The sequence below is a fragment of the Centruroides sculpturatus genome, unplaced genomic scaffold (assembly GCF_000671375.1).
Source record: "Centruroides sculpturatus isolate CEXI.00-Female unplaced genomic scaffold, Cexi_2.0 scaffold1978, whole genome shotgun sequence".
Classification (NCBI taxonomy): Eukaryota; Metazoa; Arthropoda; class Arachnida; order Scorpiones; family Buthidae; genus Centruroides; species Centruroides sculpturatus.
In genome coordinates, this window is record NW_019386198.1 from 38,924 (window position 1) to 65,846 (window position 26,923).

The following is a 26,923-nucleotide window of genomic DNA, read 5'->3' on the forward strand; positions in this document are numbered from 1 at the left end:
TCTAACCTGCGACAGAGAGCTTACAGTGTTATGGTCAAATGTAACACCTCATTTCTTTTCTTCTGTTGTTGACGGAGCTGGCTGTATTCTCCTGTATTTGATGGGAAAACTCTGTTTTGTTCAGACACCAACTTCTTGGAAGTTATGGTTTCAATTCCAGCTCAGTGTTCGGCATTGGTGTCAATCCTATTTATAGGACATTTGTCTGACCAATCATTTGGGGCTATTCAAGTCATCTGAGGAGAGAAACAACAAGGAACTTTCTTATTAAGTTGATATCAAAATCTGCATTTTTCTTCAGGAACTTCTTTCAAAAACAAAAGAAAGTTCATTTGTAACTAACACAAATTTTTCTTTTTTTGACAAATTTTAATATTTTCTATTTGACCTAAAATATTTGCACCTAGATTCTCATACTATTGTGCACTTTTTCAAATGTTAAATAATGATAGCTATTAAAAAACTTTATAATATAATGGCATGTTTACATTGTTGTATGCGATTGACATTTCGTGCGGATGTCACAACCATTCTCACTTTCTATTGGATACAGAGTTTCCATTTCTGTATACAATAACTGAGAAGCATATTTGATTTGATTTATAAAGGGACCTTGTTTGACTTTTCTTGCACTCGAATAGGAGATTAAGGGGACCGGAAAGTTTGATGATTTTCAGTTATATTACAATATATAAAATTAAATAATAACAAAAGTTTAAAGGGTGTAATTTTGTTGAATTATGATAAAAATTTGTATTTAAAAAGATATTTGTTTAAAAAACACTAAGACAGATTGAAGCTAAAATTGTGTGTGGTGCCATCCGTTATGAGATTTTATTAAAAGTTCATTTTAATATTATTAATTGTTATAAAAAAAGGCAAAAAGCTTAATTTTGAGGGTAGAGATGAGTTTTTAAAAACATCGTAAATGCCAATAACCAGTAAAATTTTCGTTAACTCCAATCGCAGTCAAGATATGATCCTGAAATGAAAATAATCCTGTCAAGTTTCAGAATTTTTGGTTTATACAGAATTGAAATGTAATGAAAACAAAATAAATGCATGCATACATATATATATAACTACTGAATTTTATAAGGGGATTTTTTTTTAAGTTTTTGGTCTCATTAAGTGCCAGAACATTGAGAAATACAAAATTTGAGAGATTAAAATTTGACCTATCACAATACTTTTCCTATATTATTATCTATAACAGCAGGGAAAGTAAAATACATAAGTTGTAATGATAATCGATACCGATTCAACACAGATAAGTTTATATTGATGTATTTGAATTGGTTCATTTTACAAACTAATGCTCCAATCTTTTTTTAAAATTAACCTATGATAGAGCGTCCTTTCTGCAAACGATTCACCTCTGGCTGTATGATGTAAAGTTGTCATCCCCTTCGACAGGTGAAAACTTGGTAGAGGACACTGTTTAACGACGGACGCGCAACTATCGGCGATATTGCCAGGGTAATTTATCGTCAGATTTTGTGACGTTTTAAGCAATTTGGCAATTATTTTTGCTCAATCTGGCAATTTTTCTATACTATTTAAATTTGTTGAAGGTGTGTTCGAATTTTTTTCGAAAAACAGGGCTGCCGTCTCGCCAGGACAAACTAGACAGTTCAAATGCTTAGGGTATGGATCTGAAATGAGCTCATAAATTGATTTGTAAACTTTTATTTCTTTATATCTGTAAGTAAAAATAATTTTATCTAGAAAAATTGAATTATTTCTGATGATATTTTTGTCATTTTGACTTTCATCTATAAAAAGAAATATTTATTAATGTTTACAGAATGTTTAAATCTGATTTATATATTAACACTGTAATAACATGTAAAAAAATCTTTGTGTCAATTCAATTGTTTTTCTATATTACACAACAGACTGACAAGATACAACACGAAGATAAGACACTCGACACCGATATTTCTTTGTATGGCCATTGCAGTGTTAATATGTAAATAATCCTGGGATAAAATATAACCGATTTTATATAATTTTAATTTTTTTTTGTATATTTAGAATATATTGTGACTTTTAATGGATATTATACACCTGAGGCTCGTCACAAATTCATCTCGGCAGCTTTGAAAAATTCAGATGTTTTATTTTGGAAAATTATACCTAGAAACAACGTAGCAAATGTATATCCAAGTGATTTTGATTTAATACAGGTGAGATGATGAAAGCAATTTCATTTCTTTTTAATATATCTTTTGATATCTACACTAAATATAAAATTCTTAAATAAATTATATTTTAAATTTCGATTTATTCTTTTATTTCAGTTAAACAGCACAAGTACATCAAATGGAATTGAAGCCCTCAAATCGCATCCTTGTATAAAACAAGTTTCACCTCAACATATAATAAATCGAATGCTCAATTTTGTAATTGGTAGGTTAAAACCGAATGCTTTTTTTATATGGATTAGATATCAGTTATGCTTATTAATTAGCTGTTTGTTGTTAAGTATCACAAAACTGCCGAAACAATATTGTTTCATGTGCATATTCCAGTAAAAATATAACGTAACATCCCAATATTATCAAAATTATGCAATATATACTCAACCAAATGATCATCGTAATTAATCGAGGTATAAATTGGCTATTATTAATGATTACATATTAAGTAATTTGGTATTAGAGGTAGACGTTAGGCACCATCTCTTATCTAAATTAATAATTATAATTATTAATTTAGATAAGAGATGTCTTTGGGAAGTTTATTATATACAATATATATCTCGTTTTCTCACTTTCAGTTTATAAATACGTTACGTATTTAATCGTAACTTTTGGCTAGTACTTACAGCATCTGTGGATATGTTAATTCGTAGAAAATTAAGACTTTTTGGCTGGTTATATGTTGAGATTACATATTTAATTGCTGTAATAAAACCCGTGTAAACTGGAATTATATTTTACCGAATATTTTTTTCTGGTTTGTCAGGTTTTTGTTTTGAACGGGTTCTTTTTTTAATGTAGAAAATTGCTGTATTTCAAAGAAATTTTTCCATTTAGGCAGGTTTTCTTTTTATTTAGGTTGAATTTAGAACAGGTGTAATAATTTTTTATATAAAGTAAAAATTCAAAGTTATGTATATGTTATGTATAAAAAAATTAATAAGTTATGTTCGTTGAATGATTACGACTGATTGTTTGATTCACATTATCATGAAAAAATATTAAATGTGTATAAAGTTCCAACTTCATCAATACGTTCTTGAAACTGGGATGTTAAACAAAACAATGTATAACAAAACCAGTTTTACTATACTCATAGTACTGTTCACTTTGCCACATCTCAGGCTGATTTATGATTGATAGACTTGTGCAAATGACATAAAATGTCCAGATATGTGGCAGAGTGGACAATCATACTTCTCTATGATAACATGCTTGTACGTCAGTCCATAATGATCGGAGTTTCTTACCAGAAATGGTATTAATCTGCTTCCGTAGCTTGCCTTGCTTCTTGTGAGTTTTACCTCTTTCCATTCATGAAATGTGTGTGGGGACTATACATCCTGGGTTTTGAGTCATCAAAATGATATAAAAGCAGTATTACAGGAGACATTACAATTGGTTGCAAAAGATGACTTCCAGCAATGCTTTTAGAAGCTGTAAGAGTGCTGGAAAAAGTGTATCAGCATACTTAATAATTACAAATTCAGTGTGATTATTGTTTCTCATTATAAACTGATAATAGTAACCAAAAGACTAGCAGAACTAGCAGCTAATTTGTTCCATTGTTCAATATTAGCAGTAAAATAACTGTTTTCAACAAACAATTTCTTTGAGACATGTTTGCCAATTGTTAAAAATTCTTCATTGACTACCAGTTGAGGAATGCTGCATTAAAAACTACAATTAAAAACCAGTTGATTTTATATCAAATTGATAATGAATTGGAAATTATCAGAAATTAGATGAGAATGGAATATAATGTGTATTGATTCCAATACATTACGTAGCAAAACAATTCAATGGAAAATTTTATCTTATAATTTGTAATGTGTATATCCATTTAATCAGACTGGATACATAAAGGAAGAAATCTCTGACTCTAGATCTTGCAAAATATTAAAGAAAGATCCCGATCTTCTCATTTGAATTCTTGAATTTTTCTTTAAATTTTGCCATTCTATTTTTTGAACTTCAGATTCAAACTACAAATTATTTGAAAAATTTATGATGTAAACTCAATGATATTTTTAGAAATATTCTTAGTTTTAAGGTATTTTTTGACTCCTTAATTTTATCAGACTTTATTAAATTTAAAGTTGAGGATTCTATATCAATGAATGTATTTGAACTTCCTTACTACTACATATCTAATTCAATACAACATTCTTGATTATATTCAAACACAACTTCAAACTGGAACATGTTCATAACATTTTAATATGCAAGCATTTTTAAATAATTATATTGATAGCTTTATTAAAGCCAGATGATCTACAGAATTATCAGTTTATGAAAAGACTCAATTCAGGAAATTGTCTGGCTTTAATCAAGAATTGTTTATGGCTTCATACTTTCCAGTTTGAATTTAGTTAAATTTAGTTAAAAATATATTATCCATATTCAGATCTTTTTGGGTAAACTCCAAAAAAGCTATCATTCATACAAAAAAAAAAAAAAAAAAAGCTTTAATTTCAAAGAAGCAAAGAAAGAACAAAGTATAAAATGTTTAAAATATATAAAAGTCGTGGGACATCACATGCAAAGTTAATTAGAAAATAAGCATTGTTCATTAACACCAAACTTACAATGATAATAGAACTGATTTCATTCCATTCTATTCTGCTAATAAAACAATCTGAGACACATAAAAATAACAATGTTAGATAAAATGTGTGGAGTATAAAGTACATAAACAGCACTTAATGGACACTAGAAATCCATCTCAAACGTTAAATGGATTTAATTAAAATTAGAAAAAACTTCAGTTCAAGCTATATATATAAAGATATCAAAATTAAATGAGGGGAAGATAAAATAATTATACCATGCTATGAACAGTAGAAGAACTGCACATTGCTGCAATTCAAACTAACATAATCAATTAAAAGTTTAACAGGGCGACATTAAAATATAAAAATTGAAAAATTCCTGTGATTTTAAAAAAAAAATACTTTCATATTAGAAGAATGTATTTTGAATTAGAATGTTCGTCAAAATGGATAATTCCTTACTACTAAAATAAAATTTGATATTTTTGAATACATCATCAAGTTAAGGGTTTTAAGATTTTGTTTTAATTTAATTTATTCATTTTAATTAAGTAATTTCTTTTTAATATTTCATTAATTTAATTTATTATCTGTTATTTTTAAACACTTTGACAGGTTCAATGTAATATATGTAATATTTTTATTGAAATTATTTCAGAAAATAACTCTTTTAATGAAGATTTTGACTGTGATGAAACATATAATGGATTGCATTTTGGTGAAGATACCTGGTATTCCTCAAGATCGTTTCGAAAGCAAAACAGATATTCATTAGTAAGATTAAATTATGCGTTTTTAGATTATTTTATATATATATATANTATATAAATTTCAAATTATTATACAGGAAGCTTATAAAGTCCTTATTTATTACAGAGAGATTAAAGCATTTACTGTTCAATTACAGTAATATAGAAGAAATACATTTACTGAAAATTTAAGAGTAACTTTTAGCAATTTGATGATAAAATTTTGTCAAATTAAACTATCCAAGTGTGAGATGCAGTGCACATCGACATAGGTTCTGCCAAAGCACTTTATACTGCAATTAATTTATCTCCAAAACGAAGTTCAGATAATTAATTTATCATTAACAGATTCCATTCTTTTGAAAATACAAAATAATTTGCGTAGTGTCTTGACTTTAGGACCTAGTCTATGAAGTTTTCTTTCTAATTTCATTGTTTCTTTCTTTATATTGTGTATCCTCGCTCGTATGTCTTTACGAATTCTGTAACAAAAATCAATAAAAAATCATTTTTTCACTGAAACAGATAGGAATTTTATAAATAAGTGTATTATATTATATTTGAAAATTATTAAAATTAATAGCATAATTGTTTAATTACATAAAGATTCAAAATGTATGTGAAATTGAATGCACCCTTTGTTTAATTAGTAGAAATTTAAAAATATTGGCACCTGATTAATATATTTTTGATATTTATGTAGCATTTTAAAATTATTAAAATATTTTAACTTTATTTTAAAAAGATTATTAAACAAATTATACTTTGCATAATTTCAATTACATTAAACATGAATAAACTTAATGATTTGAAGATAAATTCAAAAACTTTTCACTATAAAAATGTCTTATTAGAATAAAGAATTTAATATAATCAAGATTATTTAATTAATTAAATAAAATGGTTATCAATTATTTTCAAATCTTAATTATAACTGTCTCCTATGAAGAACTTACTTGTTATTTATTTTCTTATATCATCATAGTATGATTATATGAGAAACTTTAGATACAAATCATTTCAGTAGCTGTTGTGGTTTTTATGAGATTAATTTGTGATTAAAGTTATTGTTTACTTTACAACTGGGTGCAAGTTTGATTGATTATCATCAATATGGTGATCGTTTGGTGGTTTAATCTATAGTTCTCGGGCTTTGAGTTGTTGTTTTTTATTAATCAATCAGTCAATCATTATCAATCAAAACATGATTGATATGAGTCTCAAAAACTGTCTACAAGGGGAGAAAAAGATAAATTTAATAATTAAACATTACACTTAAAGTTTTACTTTCTTAAACCAAGTAAAATGTATAGTCAACTATTTACATAATAAATCTAAGTAACATATTTTTAGTCTTTATCTTTCAGTTTTATAAAACAAACCAATAATAGAAACTGTATATAGTTTCCAATATATGAATGCAGATTCATTAAACTTAAAAGCAATTACATAATTATTATTCATTACATTTAATTGCTTTTAAGTAATAATTAAGTAGTTAAGTACAAATATATATATCACTATTATTAGTGATATTTTTTCTTTTAATATAATCTATGACAAAATCCTGGCCTAACAAAGAGTATTTTTAATACCACTTAGTCTTATACAAGATAAAAACCACTGTTTCACAACTTTTTCAAATATCTTTCCACAAAAAACACAAGGTGAAAAGTCTGTAATTAGCAAATGTCTTCCATTAAAAATCAGTCCAAACTTACTAAGTCTCAGTTGTACAATCAAATACTTTATGGAAAAACTTAGCCGAGACAATAAGACTAGGCCAACAAAGTAAACAGTTCTATCTCTGCTTTCTGTGTAATTTATATCTTAGTTCCAAACTTGATCATAATACCTTTGAAGGATATCTGGAAAGATGTTCTAAGACAAGTATTGATGTTTACTATCTTTCATATGTAATATTGGAAAATCTAACCCAATAAAGAAGTTTTTTAAACTTGTTTTCCAGTTTAAAGGGTTTCTCCTTCGCTCCTTCTAACCAATTAAATAAAGTTTGTTATCGTTTAATTTCCTTATGTCGTCTTCCAGTGATATCAGTAATTCGCTCCAAAACTTTAAAATTCCTCTGACTAAACTTATTACCTCAAGACCTAGTTCTGAATATGGAATCCACGTATTGATTGATCTGTTTTAAAAGTTTCCTTAAGTACCATACTTGGATATTCTCAGTTTCTTCCAGAAAATTTATTCCCCAAATTGAGAACAGATAATAGTCGGTGGAAAGTAACAAGGATTCAAAGAATTTAAAGTTATCTTTTAGCATTTGTCGTCTTAATTTTGAATGAACAACTCAACAATCGGAAATTTTCTGTTTAGATGTAGTAAAATATCCTCTTCTATCTTTCCAAAAAATCATTGTCTTTGTTTATTTTTAATTTATTTTACTGCAATAATTAGTAAGTCTAATTTATGCTGAAGAGCAACTTTGTATCTGCTAATATTATCGCATCATCTGCATACAAAAGGCTATTTACTTTGACATCCGGAGAAAGCAAAAATTTTGAATACGATTCATCAATAAAACACTGCGGAGATTGTTTGCGAAAGGACTAGAGGGTAAGAGGATTTAAAGGCTGTTTTATTGAGGAAAAATGAAAAACTACAAATATAAAAATGATTTGTGTTCATATTATACAAAGATTTTTCTGTATCTACTAACCATTCGTAATACTTCATTACATTTATACTGCATGCCGTACAAGAGATTTTCACATATTTTGCATTTGTATTTTGTTGTTAGCTTTTTATTTAGTGGTATATTACAATTGTTACATTCTTTATCCTTATTTTTATGTTTCTGGCTGTTATATATATATATATATATCATAGAGAAAGTATGATGATCGGCCAGAAAAAGGACCACTCGGATTTTTACATTTTTGGACTCGGGACCTTGAAACATTGAGAAACTTCTTAATGTTTTACTCTGGGTAGTAGCCTTGTCATCTCACCAATTGTCACCAGCCCCAATTTTCTCGATTCTGTTTAATAATCAATATTGAATACTATTTATAATTGATTAATTTATCAATATACTTTACTAAAATACAAGGTGAGGATTGTTTCTTAACAGAACTCTACTATCGTATCGATATATGTCATCAGCGCAATCATTTTGTAACTCGTTTCTTACTGACCTTATCAGTTGAGGCGCATTTGGCCTACTGGTCTGATCTGTGCAATAATAGTTCCTTCCTATACAAATTTATTTATTTATTTATTTATTATAATCGGTTAAGTTTTGATTAAATTCTTCAACAGTTTCGTCTGTGGAATGTTGTTCTTCTGTTACGACAAGAGATTTTGATGAAAAATGAGATCTGAAAGCACTGCATAGGCGTAGACTTAGAATACTTTTAAGATGATAAACATTGAAATATTTGTACTTAAAACATTATTCTTGTATTTTTTTAGGTTCATCTTATATAATCGAAAATCAATTTGATAGCCAATCATAAATTTAAATGGCTGTATTATTTTTGGACTATAATATAGTAATCCAGCAATTTTGATTTATAATCGGTCGCACCATATCTATTTTAAGATCACGAAAAAGAACATTTGCTGTTTACAAATTGTTTGTTACCTCTCACAAAAAATTATATAATTATATATTATTTTCAATAAACTTAAAGGGAATGGACATTTGGCAAAGGGCGAAAAGGCATTTGAGTAGAAAACTGTTACGTGCCGCTCCCCGTCAGATCACTCACATTTTACAAGCTGACGCTCTCTGGACCATGGGCATCACAGGTAATTGGATCTTTTAACTCTTGTTATATTAATTAATAATTTGTACCTTCTTTCCAGCAATTTTTTAATTAAGTGAATGTTTTTAGCCTCTTTAGATAGGCCATCCTCGGGTAAATTTAATTTGAACCGTGTCGGATTTTAGAATGCAAAAGAAATTGACTTTTATGCTTTAAATTTATTCGAGTCGGGCAGCGTTCTGCTTTATAACAGACCATTTCCCCATAGTGAATATAGCCTGAGGACGGCCTACCGAAAGAGCTCAAAATGTTTTCTTAATTAAATAACTGCCGGAAAAAAAGGTGTATTTTCGAATCAAACCTTTTTACATTATGCAAAATATATACTCATTCTAATTGTTAGAAAAATTTATTTATGTAATATTTAAAATTCTAGGAACGGGCGTAAAAGTGGCCGTATTTGATACCGGACTCGCTAAAAGTCATCCGCACTTCAAGAAAATAAAAGAAAGAACTAATTGGACGAATGAAAAAACTCTGGATGATGGTAAAATTAAAATTTTTATTTTTACAAAATTTAAATTGCATTAATATACTGCCAAATACTACAGAACTCACTTCAGTTTCTGCGCACACTGTATTTTGTAATAGAGGCAATTCTCGAATTATGAACGAGTTCTGTTCCTAAGTCTGTCTTTAAGTCAAGTTTGTAGTTAAGTTGTTATTTACACACTAACCATATATCAGTAAGTCAAATGCTTGTCTTAGTATATATTTTAACTTTCTGTGCATAAAAATGCTTAAAAACCACTTTCAAATACACTAAAATATCTTAAATACATTAATACAGTACATAATAATAAAGTGGGCTTTATAGCAGTTTGTTTTTATGTACGAGTTGTCTAAGGTTGAGTGTTTATAAGTCAGGAACACCACTATAGTCTGTGTGGCGAAAGAGTAACACGAGTTGGTCTGAGCGGAAAGGGTCTATGTCAGATGAAAGTAATGGAGGAAATATCCAAAAGTTGACATGTGGATCCAATCTCTTTTTGATTTTTACATTTTTAAAACGTTTTTGTACTATCTTTACCATAAATAATTTTATTGTTTTAATTTCTTTGCAAATTTTATTACTATGATCTGCGTGTCAACTCTCACGTCTCCTTCCAGGTCTTTCATCCAACATTGACCCTTTCCATTTAGACTGACTCGTGTCTACTTTTTGGCTGCACGGGTCGTAGTGCCGAATGCCGGTTATTTAAACTTTAGTGGATGTAAAAGTAAATATTACAAGAGCATTTTTTTAATTTTATGATATAATATGCTTTTTTTTAAAAAAAAATTAGCATTAAAGATAAGATAAATTTCATATGAAGATAACAATATCTCTTGATATGATTATTGACGACTTTGAATATGATTGTCATTCTGAGTGTTTTTGTCAATCTTTGCTTTAATAATGCACTAGAAGCTCCATATTTTTTGCATTTTTTATTTGAGCATGCCACATACAGTATTTGGGATTGGATATTTGCAATCATCTTTTTATTAATATATTTGCAAAACTAAAATTTGCTTAATAACAAACAAAGGGACAATTAAATTATTTTTAATGTTTTTATGATTAATGTCTTCTAATGTAATTTTCACCTCTGACTATTAGACTATTCCAATATATACTACTTTATAATTTCACAAGTTATTTTAGCACATTCTTATGCAGTTAGTAAACATTATATTAATACTCACATTCACAATACATACTATTTCCACCCGCTTGTAATCAAATTATTTTACATTATCTAATTACACAGAAAAGTTATTCTTCTTCCTTTCTATGAAGAAAGCTGCAATATGAACAATTCTCCCAATTCTAAAAGAAGAAAGCTTGATTGTGACAGACTCTCGGTTATGAGGGAGTCTATTCCCCATCCAGAAAGTCAAATTCTTCAGACTGGAGGTCAGTTTGTAATCTGAGGGATGAGTTTTATGATACGGTAAAGTTTCTCAATGTGTATATAACGTATATTTCTGCAGATAATACGATAGTTGAATCACAAAAAATGGCCCCAAAATCCGAGGTCATCTAATAGGACAGATACAAAAAAATTAGATTGAATTATGTAACAATAAAAACAATACTATAACAACATAAATATTAAAAGTTATGTTTATTGTGCTACTGAGGAAAAAACAGACAAACCGTAATTATTTACTAGTGGAGAGTAGGGTATGTCTGCAAAATAGAATAGCTCATACGACATTTTTGTGAATAGTCAAAGTCATTACCTGAATGCCCAAATCAGTGTGAATGCTTGCAACAATCGCAAGGCAGTGCTGCCAGATGCAAGAAAATAAAATTTTTTCATTCAAAAAATTACAAATAGGACATAATTCCATATACTCTATACAGTATTATTATCCAGATGATGATTGCCGATGTAAACTAAATTTATAGGCTGTCGATAGTTTGGGGGTCGTCTTATAGGACAGATATATGTTAAAACTATAAAACTTTGACCAAAATTTATACCTTGTCTTGTCTGCGGAAATATATGGTATATATTTTTCAATGTTTGCAGTTTCTGTATTGGCAGCAATTTTGCCGAATATAAATCCTCGAATATGGAGCTTCTACTATAACTGTAACCGATTAATTAAAATATTATGTTTGTGAATACTGGATTATTTTTGTTACTTAACTAGCATTTAACAATTTAATTATGATACACACTTGGTTGTTCTTACAAATATTATGTTTGTTAATAATAACTAAATTAATTAACCACTTAATTAACTGGAATATGTTAATAATACACAACCAAAAACCAAAATCCAGCACACAACAAAATAATTGGAATCTTGGATTACATGTATCAAAGAACATGCTATAGCAACATACACATACACCGCTACCAACTCATCACCGCTGCTCTAGCGGCATACACGGCCGAAGATAATATCCAAGTTTGGCTTGACTGGTCATGCATCTTCTTTCATGCTAACAATTGAGCGCCAGTCTAGTACTTAGAAAAATTAGAAATTTATGAAGCTGTTAGATAGACCTCTCCCACCAACTTCAAAGAGCTGGACTCCTTCCCTTTTGAGTGGAAGTTTCACATTGCTTAGTTTTTCTCTTACGTCACCAGGTGCCATCTCGTGTACGGCATTCTCCAATCAACAACGCATCCTAATTCCATTGTGTTCTATCTATTTTAGAACTAACACGACTTGATGATGACCATTTGTTTGTTTCTGCATTACATACAGTACTTCCTTTGAAACTGTATCCTTCATTATCATTGTTTTTTATATTGGTCATATGATAATATCTTAATGATTTAACTCAGAGACTAGGCCTATATATGTAGTTATTAAATTTTGGCTTTTATAAAATTAAATTGCTCATAATTGTTGTAAATGAAGCTAGCATTCCCAGTTTGAACTAAAAGTATGAAAATTATTTTTTTAGTATTACATAAATTTTGCTTTAGTAATTTATTTTTTAAAAATAACTTGTTACAGGATTAGGCCACGGGACGTTTGTAGCTGGAGTGATAGCAAGTAATAAGGAATGTGTTGGATTTGCACCGGATGCCGAACTTCACATATACAGAGTGTTCACTAATAATCAGGTATTTAATATTGATAATTCTGTGTATATCGTGCTGCAGTTTTGTAATTTCAAATCTATAAATTCCCACCGGCATCCATTTGTATGTCTATCGTTCCTTAATCTCAAGAATGGATGGAAAGCTTAGGGGCAGAAGGCCCAGATTAACTATATACGAACTTACAGGTTGACTGGAAGACACATTATTTCAATTAAAACATTTTCTCCAGAACTGTGTTAGATAGATGACCAGTATGACTCTGTTTTCATTGGGAAAAGTATGATGTATGGGGGCAAGACTACTAAAATTGAGAACATATATTTTAAATTAAATAAATTGAAAACATGATTAAATATCCTATATAAAAATGTAATATATTCACGTTTTTATTTCTCATTAATATTTATATGCGAATAAAAACATGAGATTAATTTATTAAAAAAACAAAGATTCCATTTTAACTTTCACTCAACAGAATTGATTTAGCTCAAGTCATCGTACTTTGCGGTAATGTTACTCGTGGTCATTCTGTCATGCCATCACAGAAATTTTAACCCCCAATTGCAGAGACAATATCTATATGTTGATGATAGTTTAGATATAATGTAGACGAATTTCATTCTAAAGACTGCATTTCCTGTTTGCTGCAGTTTAGACGGCAATTAGAAATCATTTCTTTGACTCACTTTCTAGACTCGCTTGATAGCAGGTTTAGATGGTGCTTTAATTTGATTGGAAGTCACTGTATTTATATGTTCGTTGCGAAGTTTATATAAAAATGGATATCCTTTATTTGATAAATGTAAACAGGATGAATTGACAAAATTATCTGTCTCAACAATTACAAATGGTGAGAGTAAGATGAGATCGTAATAATTTGTTATAAATCTATTCCAAATTTGGTGTAGATTTTTAAAATCATACTGGCAACAGAATTAAACATTTAAATGGAAAAGGATTGCCATTAACTGTTGAATAACAGTTGCTAACAACCTTATGAATGTGGTACAATTGAGAAGCTAGAACAGTTTTACATTTTACTTGCCTTTCGGTTCTGTGGTACAGGCTGACTGACAAGGAAATTACTAAGAGAATTTTCTCCCGTGCTGTTCTTTCACTGCTGTTTTTTCATAACCCTTCTCCTTGCAGGATAACTTTTTATAATTTCCACAAGAACACTTTCTTATTTGGAGAAATTTCGACGCATTGCTGGTTGCCATTTTTCTGACATCACAAATGAATAACATGATTGGTTGAACAACAACTAAAAGAGGGGCCTAACAGTGAAGGGAGTAATAGCATACATTTTGTCAAGGTATGTTTAGACATCATCGGAAATATATGATCGTTGTCTTTTCAATGCATTTTAAACTGCAGTGTACTGAGCCAAACGTCTAGAATGCCACTCATCTGTTAATCGTCATTTAATGTAAACTCTGTTTCTGTAATTGGTGATAAGTGTTCTCTTGTAATTCTGATTTAAAAGAGGCACAGAAAATCAGTGGTGAACCTGTAATAGTATATTTCATTGCACACATTTTTCATGAAATGACATAATGAGTTATATGAATAAAAATAAGCATTACCTTATTCTTGTAAAATCTGAAGGAAATCCTTTTAGCTGTATGGATAAAAATAGAAGCAAAATCTTATACTTACAAGCACGAAGCAAATGTTTTTAAATAAAGGTTTTGCTTTAGTAATACATATTCCATATGAATAAAAGTAAGCATTTGCTCCGAATTGTAAGCAAATCTTTCAAAATACGTGCGTCTAGTCAGATGTGGACTGAACTGCAAGAAGCATGGTTTGCTGTTGCTTTTATCTCTGTTTATTTTTTGTTAATGTTTAACCATGGATGAAATAGTTCATCTAAGGAAGGTTAAATATTATAAACTTCGTTCCTCTCCACAAGTCGATGATTTTGAGGCATTATTTAGGTTTGAAGGAGAAAGTGTTGAATGGCTGGCGCACAATTTTTTAGGCATGACGACTGAATCACACAATGGTGCTCTAACTTTACAAAAAATGAAAACATGTTTAAGACATTTAGCTGATCCTGGACTCTAAAAAGACATAGGAGAAGAACTTGGTGTAGAGCAGTCCACAGTGTCACGAACTGTGAGCAATGTTGTGGAGAAAATAATAGCTCAGGCTGATTGTTGGATAAAATTTTCTGTTACAGATCATTCTATCTTGAAAGCAAAACAGCTATGGCAAAATAAATATTGCTTTTCAAGTGCGATTGGTGTAATCGAATGCCGTCACATAGGAACGGAAAAACCTAGACTTCGTTGTGACGAGTACATTAATCGAAAAGGAAAACCCACATTAAACATACAATCTACTTGCGATGCCAGATGCATGTTCACCAGCATTGACATTAATTGGATATCTACACTAATTAAAAAAAGCCAACACATGTATAATTAATATGAATTGAATACAGCTAATAGAGCATAGAAATGAGCATAGAAATGAGATTAAATGTGTCGTAATTTGCACGTCAAGAAGCTTTTACTTTTTACCAAAAGCATTTACTCAGAAGTATAAGGTAATCATTATTCGTACCAAACAGAAGAAATTCTTTTGCTTCTACCTTTCGCTTGAAGCATTTGCTTTTACTTCTACCTTACGCTTATTAGCATTTTCTTTGATTTTATTCATATGGGCCAATTTCTTTCAAACATGCTTTATGATATTGATTTTAGTTATTAATTCTTAATGTTTACTTAGTATAAAATAATAGCTTTACTAAATAAGAGAATTATTAAAATTATTTACATATCAATGTATAAGATAAATTTTGCTGTAATTTTTTATTTTGATGAAAGGTTTCATACACGTCATGGTTTCTGGATGCTTTTAATTATGCAATATTGAAAAAGATAAATGTTTTAAATCTCAGTATTGGAGGACCTGATTTCATGGATCATCCATTTGTTGATAAGGTAAATTTTTATTACTTTTTAAGAAATATCATTCAAATCATTTCTTGTCTATTGAAATTATGTAATTTACGCACCTGCACCCAAAAATTCAGCTTGTTAGGCTCCCAAATATTTTAAGTTTCTTTATATTTAAAATATTTTCAGATCCTTTTGAGCCATCTTTAGTACAAACTACTTTGCATTATAATAGCATACAGAACAAATTCATAATGAGTTTAAAACAGAGCAAACTTAAATTTACATCCAAGTTTAACTGTTTGTTTGTTAAGTTATGGCAACGCAATGCTTGGGCGATTGCTTAGGAGGTATGCCTTCCAGGAGGTCTTTTTAAGGGAAACTTAAAAAGACCTCCTATTTAGGCATTACTGACATTGAGAAAACCCGGAAAACTCCACGTGACCAGCCCATCCGAGCGAGGCACGAACTCACGACCGAACTCCCAGTGTTCAGGGTACAAAGACCACTTGGCCACTGGTGGGCACTCCAAGTTTAACTTTTATGAAAGCATTTTAAATTTGAAATTAAAATCTAAATTTAATTTTAAAACCTTGAAAATCCAAATTTAAAATTTTTAATTAATGAAACTTTTCATAGTTTAATTTACATTTGTAAATTAATTTCTTGTTTGGAATATTTAGATCATTCTACTTCTACTAAATAAACTTCAACATAAGTAGAGTTGACTTAATTAATTAAATAACTTTTTTATATCTCAATCTATATAGAATTATCTTTGAGATAATATAAAATGATTTAAAAAAATCTCTCTAACATCAGTATAGTAGAATTTTTACAAGATCATGTTGTAGAAGGACTATTAAAATTAATATTATATAATTTCAAACAGACAAAACCCTACAAGAATGAATGAATGACTTCATTTTTGTTGTATTTCTATAATACAAGAAGGATGTCATTTCCACTACTGTCTGTCATTTCATCTGTCCTTTGTTAATCATGAGAATGGAGTTAGATATATGAAAATTGAGACCAGATGTGAAACGCTTGGGGTCAGAAGCCCCAATTAACTATTTACAAACTTTCAGTATGGACCAGAAGTCATGTCGTGTGATATTTTTTAAGCTAAAACATGATTAAAAATTGCAGCCCAACATTGCGACAATGCCACAATAATATGCATTTAATTTTTTAACATCAAAATACTGTTTTTCTTTGTTTTGAGTTAATAATTATGTGGTATGTGTCTTTCTCTCCTATTTTAAGAATTAGTTTATATAAAATATTATTGCTATGTTTGTATGTTTCACAAGATTCAAATTATTTAAAAACAATAGCTTGAATATTAATAATAAATGATTATTAACAGGTTTGGGAGTTAACAGCCAATAACGTCATAATGGTTTCTGCTATTGGAAATGATGGACCACTTTATGGGTATGATTAAATTATATTTTAATTTTAAGTATATGAAATATGAAATATTTATTTTAATGAAGATAATTTATGCAAATAAACAAAATTTTAACCAAAATAACAAAAACACTTACTAAAACAACAAGCTCTTTATTGGCTGATAGCCCAGAAGTTCAAAAATTATTTGATTGGAGGGAAAATTTCAATTCAGTGTAATTTTCATTGTGGGAATCTGGGATTTAGGAGAAATATTATTTTAAAATTTAAACTTGATGGAAAAGTTATCAGTCTTTGACTTCCTCTCATTCAGGGAGGACTCTTAGTTTCTACCAAAACGGTAGTTCAAGTGCGGTAACCTGCTTGAACTATCCGTACAACCACCCGACTTCCTTTTCTTGACATCCCAATAATCCTATTGGATGTTGATTTTGAATAAAAGGGTAAAGGATCACCTTTTTACTTGCTCTAGTCCTGTTCTAGCCTGCTCTAGGTTCTAGTTTTGTTCTTGAGTACCATCGAGGCTTTAGCCATTGTTCCTGTTTTGATGCCCTTGCTGAGTGTCCAACAGATTAATAATCACACCAACCGAATGCCGAAAATCTATTGGGCTAGTATAAGGCTAATTATTAAATGAATTACGTAACCAATTTGGCTTTAGAGGTAAGCGTTAGGCGCCATCTCTTATTAACATTAATAATTATAAATAAATTAATTAATTTAAACCTCTAAAGCCAAATTGGTACTCTAACGCTTACCTCTAAAGCCAAATTGGTTACGTAATTCATTTAATAATTAGCCTTATACTAGCCCAATAGCTTTTCGGCATTCGGTTGGTGTGTAGTTATATTATATATCGGGTTTAGCGATGTTTGTATACATTAATAATCATCCTCCCAGGATGCCTAGTATGTAATCCCAAGAACTAATTGACACTCCAAATCAATTATGTATGGACATCAGGTAATATAACCATTTTATGCAAAGGAAGGAAAAATTGTTATTGTACGAATCAATAAATATAACCATTATACTCATCTTTATTTTTAATATAGTATAATAAATATTGTTATATTCTAAACTATCTATTTCATTAAGTTAGTGCCTAACTCCGTCGTCAGCCCACTTTACAGTAGAAATGTTTGAATATAATACCCTCCTAGAATTCTGGTCAAGTTTAAACTATTTCTTTATCCACTTGAAGAATAGACTCATCGCAAGTCAAGGCACAATAAAAATTATCTCAACTGGCGTCGGGAAACCTGATGACAATCGAAGAGAGTTGAGGAGTATTCATGTACTAACCAACTCTCAAAGATAGATAATCAACCATCCCAGTGAGACGCTGGTTAGACCGGAATGCTTGCAATCTCACATTATACATAGATTATACGAAGGACTCCTGTGATATTTTTTATAAATGAGTGCTTTTTTTGATACAGGTTACTAAAATTTACTCTCATTTTTATGTATTTGACTACTGTTAATTGCTTTTTTACTGAATTTCTCGAAAATTCGGGTGATCAGAACTACATTTTGATCGACTGTTATAATTTTAATTCAATAAATTATAATTATAATAGTCTATTAAAGTTCAATATTACTACTATTGAACATTAATCATTAATTGATATAAAAAACTTATCAACTTAAAGAAAAATGAACAAATTTGAGGTGCTAATGAAACATCATTAAAATTTTGTAAAATTTTACTGCAATAATTAATAAATTATCTGATACAGCTCTACTTGGTTGCAATACTGAAGTTGGTTCTGTGTTGCAACAGTAATAGGAATGTATATTTTAAGAAAACAATCATATAAATTAATGTATGACATGATTACACATAATATTGTAAAGTACTATATTATTTTTCCGACTTTTTCAACGATTATCAACACGACTGTGTGCTGGAAATAGCCGTTCCCTAACGGGTACTTTATGCGGATTTGCGTTAGTGTGCCAGGCCTGGGCTTTTAGCATGCACCGAAATTAAATAATGACCAAGTTTGTCAATAACAAATCAAATATTTAATTAATTTCTAGTAATAAACTATATACAAAGTTTAGTAAAACCAAAACAACAATTTATTCAATGAAAATGAATAAGAATCAACCTGACAAAACTCAACTCAATCTAGTTTCTAGCTTAATTCTATTCCCCTTTGGAATTCGACAAAAATTCAAAGACTTGACTTATATACAATAATTCTTATAAATTAAAGATCCTAATCGTCACCTCAATATACTAGGAATTTATTTCCTCAACTCTCAAGACTTTCTCTATTCGTCGATCCACAAATCGAATAACTTCAAAATCGCCTTGGAACTATTTGATCCTATCAGACATCTCTCTCGTTTACTGCTATGAAGCTCACCAAGCTTGTTGCTAACTGGAGTTCACCTTGTCCGTCTTCACTTGACGTTCAATCTTTATACTGTGAGGTGACGTCACAATTCTGAATGCGATCACTCCCCTCATTTACATACTTATTTGCTAACAATAAACTTTTCTATTTGTCTGGCAGCTTATTTTCCGACAATATCGCTAACCTTTTACATTGTTCTTTTTTACAATTTTCGGGATGTTTTATTCTTTTAAGGTTTAGCAAATTTAAGTTGTGCTTGTGGGGTCTTCTCCCCCCTTTTTCTCGATGCAGACTTACTTTTTTTCGCTCGGGAGCGCAAGTGTGCGTGAGTTTTTTCTATGGCGCTTTTCTCTCGTTGGTGAGTTGGTTTCTCTTCTATTTTTAAGTTTCTAAGGTGAATGGTGAGGAAACCTTCATCCTAACAAAACATAAGCCCCAAACAAAAATATAATAAAAAGCAAAAATAAAAGTAAATAAAAATAATGCTCAGACTTGGTTCCTTACAATATTTTCATTCCTATTAATGCAAATTGTTTTTTTTTTTTTCTTATTGCTTGAGAATTGCTGATAAATTCACCACTTACAACATTCCTCACGTAGAATAGTTCACTGATTTTTGACTGTCAGTAAAAGCCATATTTAGCTGTTTAACGTCAGTCATCTTTCAATGTTAGTTAAAAATTTTATTAACTGATTTTACAGTTGGTAAGCTTTAAAGTTCATGCAAAGTTTTTTTTTTTTTTTTGTGAACTTTGAACTTTATTAGGCCTCAATAATTCATTTTAGAACTGAATACATGTTTGTGAAAATATTTTTCAGAAATATAAATATGTTGAGTTAATAAACATATAAATATTGAGTTGTTTGTAAAGTTTGTAGCAATTTTTAAGAGAAATAAATAATTTAAAACTGAAAACACATTGTTATAACGATTTATGTATTCAAACTGCTTTAGATGTAATGTGGTACTGTTCAATGGCTTCACTATGTCTACTATCTTTCGAGTTGTGTAACGAGAATTATTATGCAATAATGTTTTTGATCTGGTCTTCTTTAATAATGACTGATCTTCCTGAGCATAGACTATCATCAAGGTTGAAATTATCAGATTTATCTTTAGCAAACCACTTTCAAACAGTTGATTTTACTACAGCACCCTCTCCATAAATATAACATATACCTTTTGCCGTTTATACAGTCTTTACAATAGAAAAGAAACAAATGTCAAAAATGTAACTTGTTTGCTTCTATTTTTACAATGAAATAAACAAAATTTAAATAATCTTAATGACATTTTTGTAACGGACACATCTGCAAGTAATTTTTTTCAATATTTATCGATTCGTTCTATAACAGTTTTTGCTTCCTTCAGTGTCTCGACTGTCGGCTATCAAAAATTGCTACAAACGATCCAAAATTTATACTTTATGTTACCATTTTTACATAATGAAATTTGAAGCGCAAGTATCATTTTTATATCAAAAAATTTGTGCATGTCCTTTTACACTCTCATGCGTGTAATAGGATGGTCTTCTCCAACAAATAACCAGACTATAACTTATTTTGAAACTTACTTCGGAAATAGCGATCACCATTTGCATGATAATAAACAGTAGAAACCTCGTCCCAAATGAAATTATTGACAAATGTCGTACTCACAGAAAAACAAATGATATTCACACACAAAAAAAAATACCTCTGCCACATTTATTCAATTAGATGTGTGCTTGGAATGTTGTTAATATTTTATTTAATTAATTTATTACCTTATTAAATAAAGATTTAATTAGAATTTGATATTACATTTTAATTTTAACTATTTCTTTTATTTTTAATAGAACGTTGAATAATCCTGCTGACCAAATGGATGTAATAGGTGTTGGAGGAATAAATTTTGAGGATCAGATTGCAAGATTTTCCTCTCGTGGCATGACAACATGGGTAAGTTAATTGAATAATTTTGAATTTTATGTATACTGCATCAATCATAGGCTTTGTAAATAAATCAAAAGTGAAAAATTCAGTTTATTGGTGTTAGGAATGTATAAAGATATGTAACTGTAAAATCAAGTTAAAACTTCAATCATTGTTAATATATACAAAATGTCTTTGTTAGGAAGTTTAAATAGAAGTAGAGTACAGTAATACCCTGAACTTACGCGATAGATGGGACCGAGCGATAACCGCATAAGTCAAATTCACGTAAGTTGGGGTATAATTTCACAATTTGTGTAAAATTCAAGTCGGATGTATGTAAGCTAACAAATGTTCTCGTTAATCTTATCTCGTCTTTTGATTCGTTCACGGTTACAAGAAATCACCACATAGAATCTCTCAAGTCTCCGTAGATATAACAAACACAGAAATAAATAACACAAAATAAATTGTAGCTATGTGTCGATTCCGTGCGACACGTCCAAACATGTAAGCTGAACAATAGTGTGGGGGGAGTGAGTAATGAAGAGTTGCGTCACACTCAAACAAAAGACAAATTGACGAAATTTGAAAATCGCGTAACTCCGGGTTCGTGTAAGTTGGGGTAGCGTAAGTCGAGGTATTACTGTATATGAATAGGACATATTAAATTTAATGATTTTATGTAATTTTTTATGTTTTGTTTTTCAAATTTTTAAATACAGAATGTATTAAATGTAAAAATAGAAAATATCATGCACTGATGATACCTAAGCAATTAAAAGCCCCTATATTAAGAGATCAAAAAGTATACATCAGAATAGGCAAGACATAGAATGGAAAAAAGTAAGAAATTTAACAGTTTTATCAGAACAATCTTTAGTTGGTATATTTTCTGCATCTGCAAATGCAAAAGAATTGAATACAAGTGCGTTTAGAACAAAACAAAAAATACACATATAATAATCAGATATGAGAATAAAACTTTATTTATATGATCTAAATATTTTCTTTTATATATATATATATATATGTGTGTATGGAAGGAAAAATATATATTAAAATATATATCAACTTTTATAGGAACTTCCTGGAGGTTACGGTCGAGTCAAACCAGATATTGTAACATACGGATCGGCAGTTCGTGGATCAAGTATAAAGTTGGTATATTCTTTAAACAGTGCAACTAATAAAATAGTTATATTTCATTTTGTATAAATAACGACGATCTTATTTTTATAGAGGAGGTTGCCGTTCACTTTCCGGTACAAGTGTGGCTTCTCCTGTTGTCGCTGGAGCTATAACCCTTCTTATGAGGTTAATATTTAATTTAAATAATCCGTATATTTACGTATCTTTTTAAAATTTTCTTGAGATACTTTTGGTATATTTATTTTATTTCCAACAAAATTGTACCAAATGTACTTCATTACATAATTCATAATATACATATAATTACTGGTTTGTGTAAAATTATCCATAATTTTATTGATCCACAATGAGAAAAAGGTTGAGAAACACTGATATAGAAGGCACTCCAATATGGTATAAAAGGTTGAGCATATTATTAGGAGAATGTTAGTTCTTGTCTAAGATTCTCCTGAGATTGATACAGGGGGCAATTGAAAGATATAATCAAGGTTGATGTTTAATAAATATGAAATAAAATACATATTTTACCTACAGGGTATTTTAACAGGTACCAACAACTTATATCTGCAATACCTTTATTTATATATTAGTGGAAATAAAACATATTACATTATCGTTATGAATGGGCAAAAAAGATATCAGTGAATAACATGTTCAAAATGAAGGCCATTTACTATCACTACACATGAATTCTTAACACAGAATTCTGGATTGTTAAGAGAAACATGTCTTCTGGAATTGTTTCAGTTTTGTGTCCAATAGCACGTCTAAGGTCAAACTAGTTATATACACATTCCTCTTATCTTGCGACGAGAACTTGATACATTCAACACCATCTAGTGACTAGATAATCCACGAAAAAGTTGTTTTGAAACACACACTGTACATTTCTTGATATATTCATAAATTTTTAATAAAAATAATACCTTAAGACAACTTTTTAAAGAGCTTTTTAGTTTTATATATATATATATATATATATAATGATTGTCATCATAATCTTATATTAAGTATGCAGATCTAAAAATAATATATACTGTTTTTATTGATAACCATGTTTTTAGGTCTTATTTAAATTTAAATGTTTGTTGAATTTAAATTTTAGTGTTGTTATTTGAGATACAAGTGATCATTTTACTTATGATTTTAGCGGAGTTCTTCAGTTGGGAAATGCCATCAACCCCGCAAGTATGAAACAGGCTCTCATGGCTTCGGCACGGCGACTTCCGGGAGTTCCCATATTCGAACAGGGATGGGGCAAGTTAGATCTTCTGCGTGCGTATCAGGCACTACGCAGTTACCGTCCTCAGGCTACCTTAAGCCCTAGTTATTTAGATCTCACCGAATGTCCATACATGTGGCCTTATTGTACTCAACCTTTATATTATGGTGCTCTTCCTACCATTGTAAATGTTAGTAAATTTTATAATTTTTTATCATCAAATTAGTTTAATTATATGAATGATTTGAAAAGGGCATTTATTTTTTATTGTGATATATTTAATTGTTAAAAATCAATAATAATTGAGTGCTTGTTTTCTGCTCTGACATTATATTTATTATCATCTTTTTCTATAATTATATCGATTGAGTTCTGATCCTATTTAAGTATAAACATACAGTGAAAAAAGAAATATCTTACGGGTATGAACAGATATAAGGTTTATATAATAGGATTTATATATTGGATATTGTTTATTTAGTAATAAAATCTGTTGTAGTTAATAAGTAAATAATAAATTAAGTAAATTACTTGATAAAAGTCAAGAATTAAAAATAAATAATCTACACTTTAAAATTAATCCAGTCTTTTTAATGAACAAAAATGTTTTTAGATCTATTCAATGGATCTTCATCAGTTGTAGAACAGTCAATGATAATTGAACATATAATTTAAAACAATAATATTTATTAATTAATACAGTAGAGCCTCGATTATCTGACCCAATTGGGGACTGGGGTTGGTCGGATAATTGAAAAGTTGGATAACCGAAAAGTATGAAAAAATCCATTGTTAGAGTAATATATTATTATATCCCATGTAATTAGTATATTAGTATATCGCTATTAACCTATTTTGCATTGAATTTTCCTCCATGTTAAGCCTATCAAATTTTTTTTAAAATAATAATTGTCGCTATTGTATCGTTAAAAATTAGAAAATTAAGCCTTGTTTAAATACTAGGTCCCTTTCATGGTCGAATGAGTGTTGCCAGCTAAAACACGTAAAAATAATATTAAAGTAGCCAAGACATAGCCAAATATTGTAGCGCCACATCACTAGCGGACATTTGAATTTGCCGACTAGAACGCGGTCGGTTAACCTAGGTGACAGTTAATCGGGGGTCGGATAATCGAGGCTCTACTGTAGTTTATTATTAATACATCGGGCTTAGTAATGCTTATATATAGAAATTTCAAATGAACAAAACGTCAAGACTTTTGGCTCATAATTGAAGAGACTGATAGTAAAAATGCAATTTAATCTAAAGAGTTCATAATTTATTTACTTTTATTAAAAAATATGACTTAACTTTTTAATTTGTTTTAGGAGTTTTTTATTTGTGCATTATATATCTTACACATCAGGCTGAAGAATAACAAATATAAAAATTATATTACCATTTAATGCTAATAGCATCTGGACCGTTGAATTCATTCAGTCTCGTTCCAAGGTGGTGATTTATTCTAAAATTTTCTCCATTCCACTTTTGATGCATTACAAAAATAGTTATTTTTTGCTTTATTTTTCTACAAATAAATTGATTTATTAAGAAATAAGACTCCCCCCTCATTTAGGAAAAATAAAATAAACTTGGAATTAGAATTGTGTCCTTTGAATTCGGTCAATTGTATCACATATATTTGAGTTAAAATATTCATCAAATATACTTAATTTAATATTTAAGTAATTTAAATCTAATTAAATGTTAGAATTTAACTGCAAAAAATCGTTTTTTTCAAATAAAATTAAATTGGACAATTTTTAAATATAAGAAATTTGCTCCTAAAACTAACCTCTGATGGTCATTGGCAGAATAATGTTCGGACAAACCAAATTAGTACTATTGGGGTATGATACAGAATGTAATTCGTAGTGGTTTTACTTAAGTTTTGTGAAAATAAATTGGTTTATCGACGACTTTTTCTGAACCAAATAGATTGATTGTAACCTTTCTGTAGACCTCTTTCTGCTCCAAGAGTACTAAGAGACAAGGAATTCTTTCTAGACTGCATAATATCAAAACACTTACTAAAACACCTTTTCTTGCAGCCGACGCTTTATTATAACGACTTTCAAACGTTTTCGATCTTATTAAAAGACCTTTCTCAAGAAAATAAAATTAACTAAGTAACAAAATAAACGACATAATCGTAAATCGAACGCTTAGTACGAATAACTGTTTTTTAAATCTTTCGAACTCGCTTATAATCCGTTGTACATGACGTCATTGTAACCGGAAATATAAAAAATTACGTAACTATCTAAATATAAATACTTAAAGATGCCATCTCTCTACATCGTTCAAAAAATATAATTTGAGATACATATTCACTATTTTCTTCAATTATTAATTTTATATTAAGCTAGAGGACCATGCTGCTGATATTTTAGTCGATTCCCGGAAGTTGATTGCAAGGCCTTTATGCTTTGCCTTACAAATCTGCCAGGCTTCCGCGTAATGTCGGTGTCTCCTGTCTCGAACTATCTGCATTAGTCTTGCTTGGTCCCATTCAACATTGACGTCTTGCTGGTCCGCTAGAACGTAGGTGGCTAGCGCAGTGCAAGGTTGTTTTTTTCTTATATTTGCTTGATGTTCTGCTAACCTGTCTTTGATACTTCTTCCTGTTGCCCCTACATATATTAATTTACTTCGTCGCCTTGAGTCCGAAACTGGAATTTTATATACCCCGGGGAGTGTTCTTCTGTCCACTAAATCTTTATCAGATCGCAGTAGTTGGTACGTGGTGCGGGTTCTTTTATATATGATTCTTTTGTTCTGGGCCTTTCCGATGCGTCGGAAAATATTATTCAACGACGCATTATATTCCATCGTTAACACTCCTTCATTATGAGGTAAATTTCTCCTCTTAAGGCTCCTACTACTCTTGTTGGTAATAGCTTTCAGATTAATCCCGTACTTTCTGGCTAAGTTATATACATAATTCAGTTCATCCTTTCTATCATTTGCATTGTTACAGTGCGAATAAGCTCTTGCGATTAACGTTCTGAACGCTGCTATTTTATATGCTGGAGGATCGTGAGAAATCCACGGAATAAATATAGGGTTATAGGATGGCTTTCTGTACACTTT

The 26,923-nt window shown here is 29.7% G+C and overlaps 1 protein-coding gene across 1 annotated transcript in view; it reads left to right on the forward strand.

Annotated features, from left to right (window-relative positions):
* The window catches only part of LOC111614042 (membrane-bound transcription factor site-1 protease-like), a 54,696-nt gene that overhangs the window by 12,322 nt on the left and 15,451 nt on the right, over positions 1-26,923 (forward strand). Inside the window, exons 4-15 of the mRNA XM_023355421.1 lie at positions 2,038-2,189; positions 2,304-2,412; positions 5,415-5,530; positions 9,162-9,279; positions 9,673-9,783; positions 12,762-12,871; positions 15,685-15,801; positions 17,129-17,196; positions 21,380-21,482; positions 22,539-22,615; positions 22,698-22,772; positions 23,758-24,019. Of these exons, the coding sequence (XP_023211189.1) occupies positions 2,038-2,189; positions 2,304-2,412; positions 5,415-5,530; positions 9,162-9,279; positions 9,673-9,783; positions 12,762-12,871; positions 15,685-15,801; positions 17,129-17,196; positions 21,380-21,482; positions 22,539-22,615; positions 22,698-22,772; positions 23,758-24,019 (1,418 nt within the window). The remainder of the gene's footprint in view (positions 1-2,037; positions 2,190-2,303; positions 2,413-5,414; positions 5,531-9,161; positions 9,280-9,672; positions 9,784-12,761; positions 12,872-15,684; positions 15,802-17,128; positions 17,197-21,379; positions 21,483-22,538; positions 22,616-22,697; positions 22,773-23,757; positions 24,020-26,923) is intronic.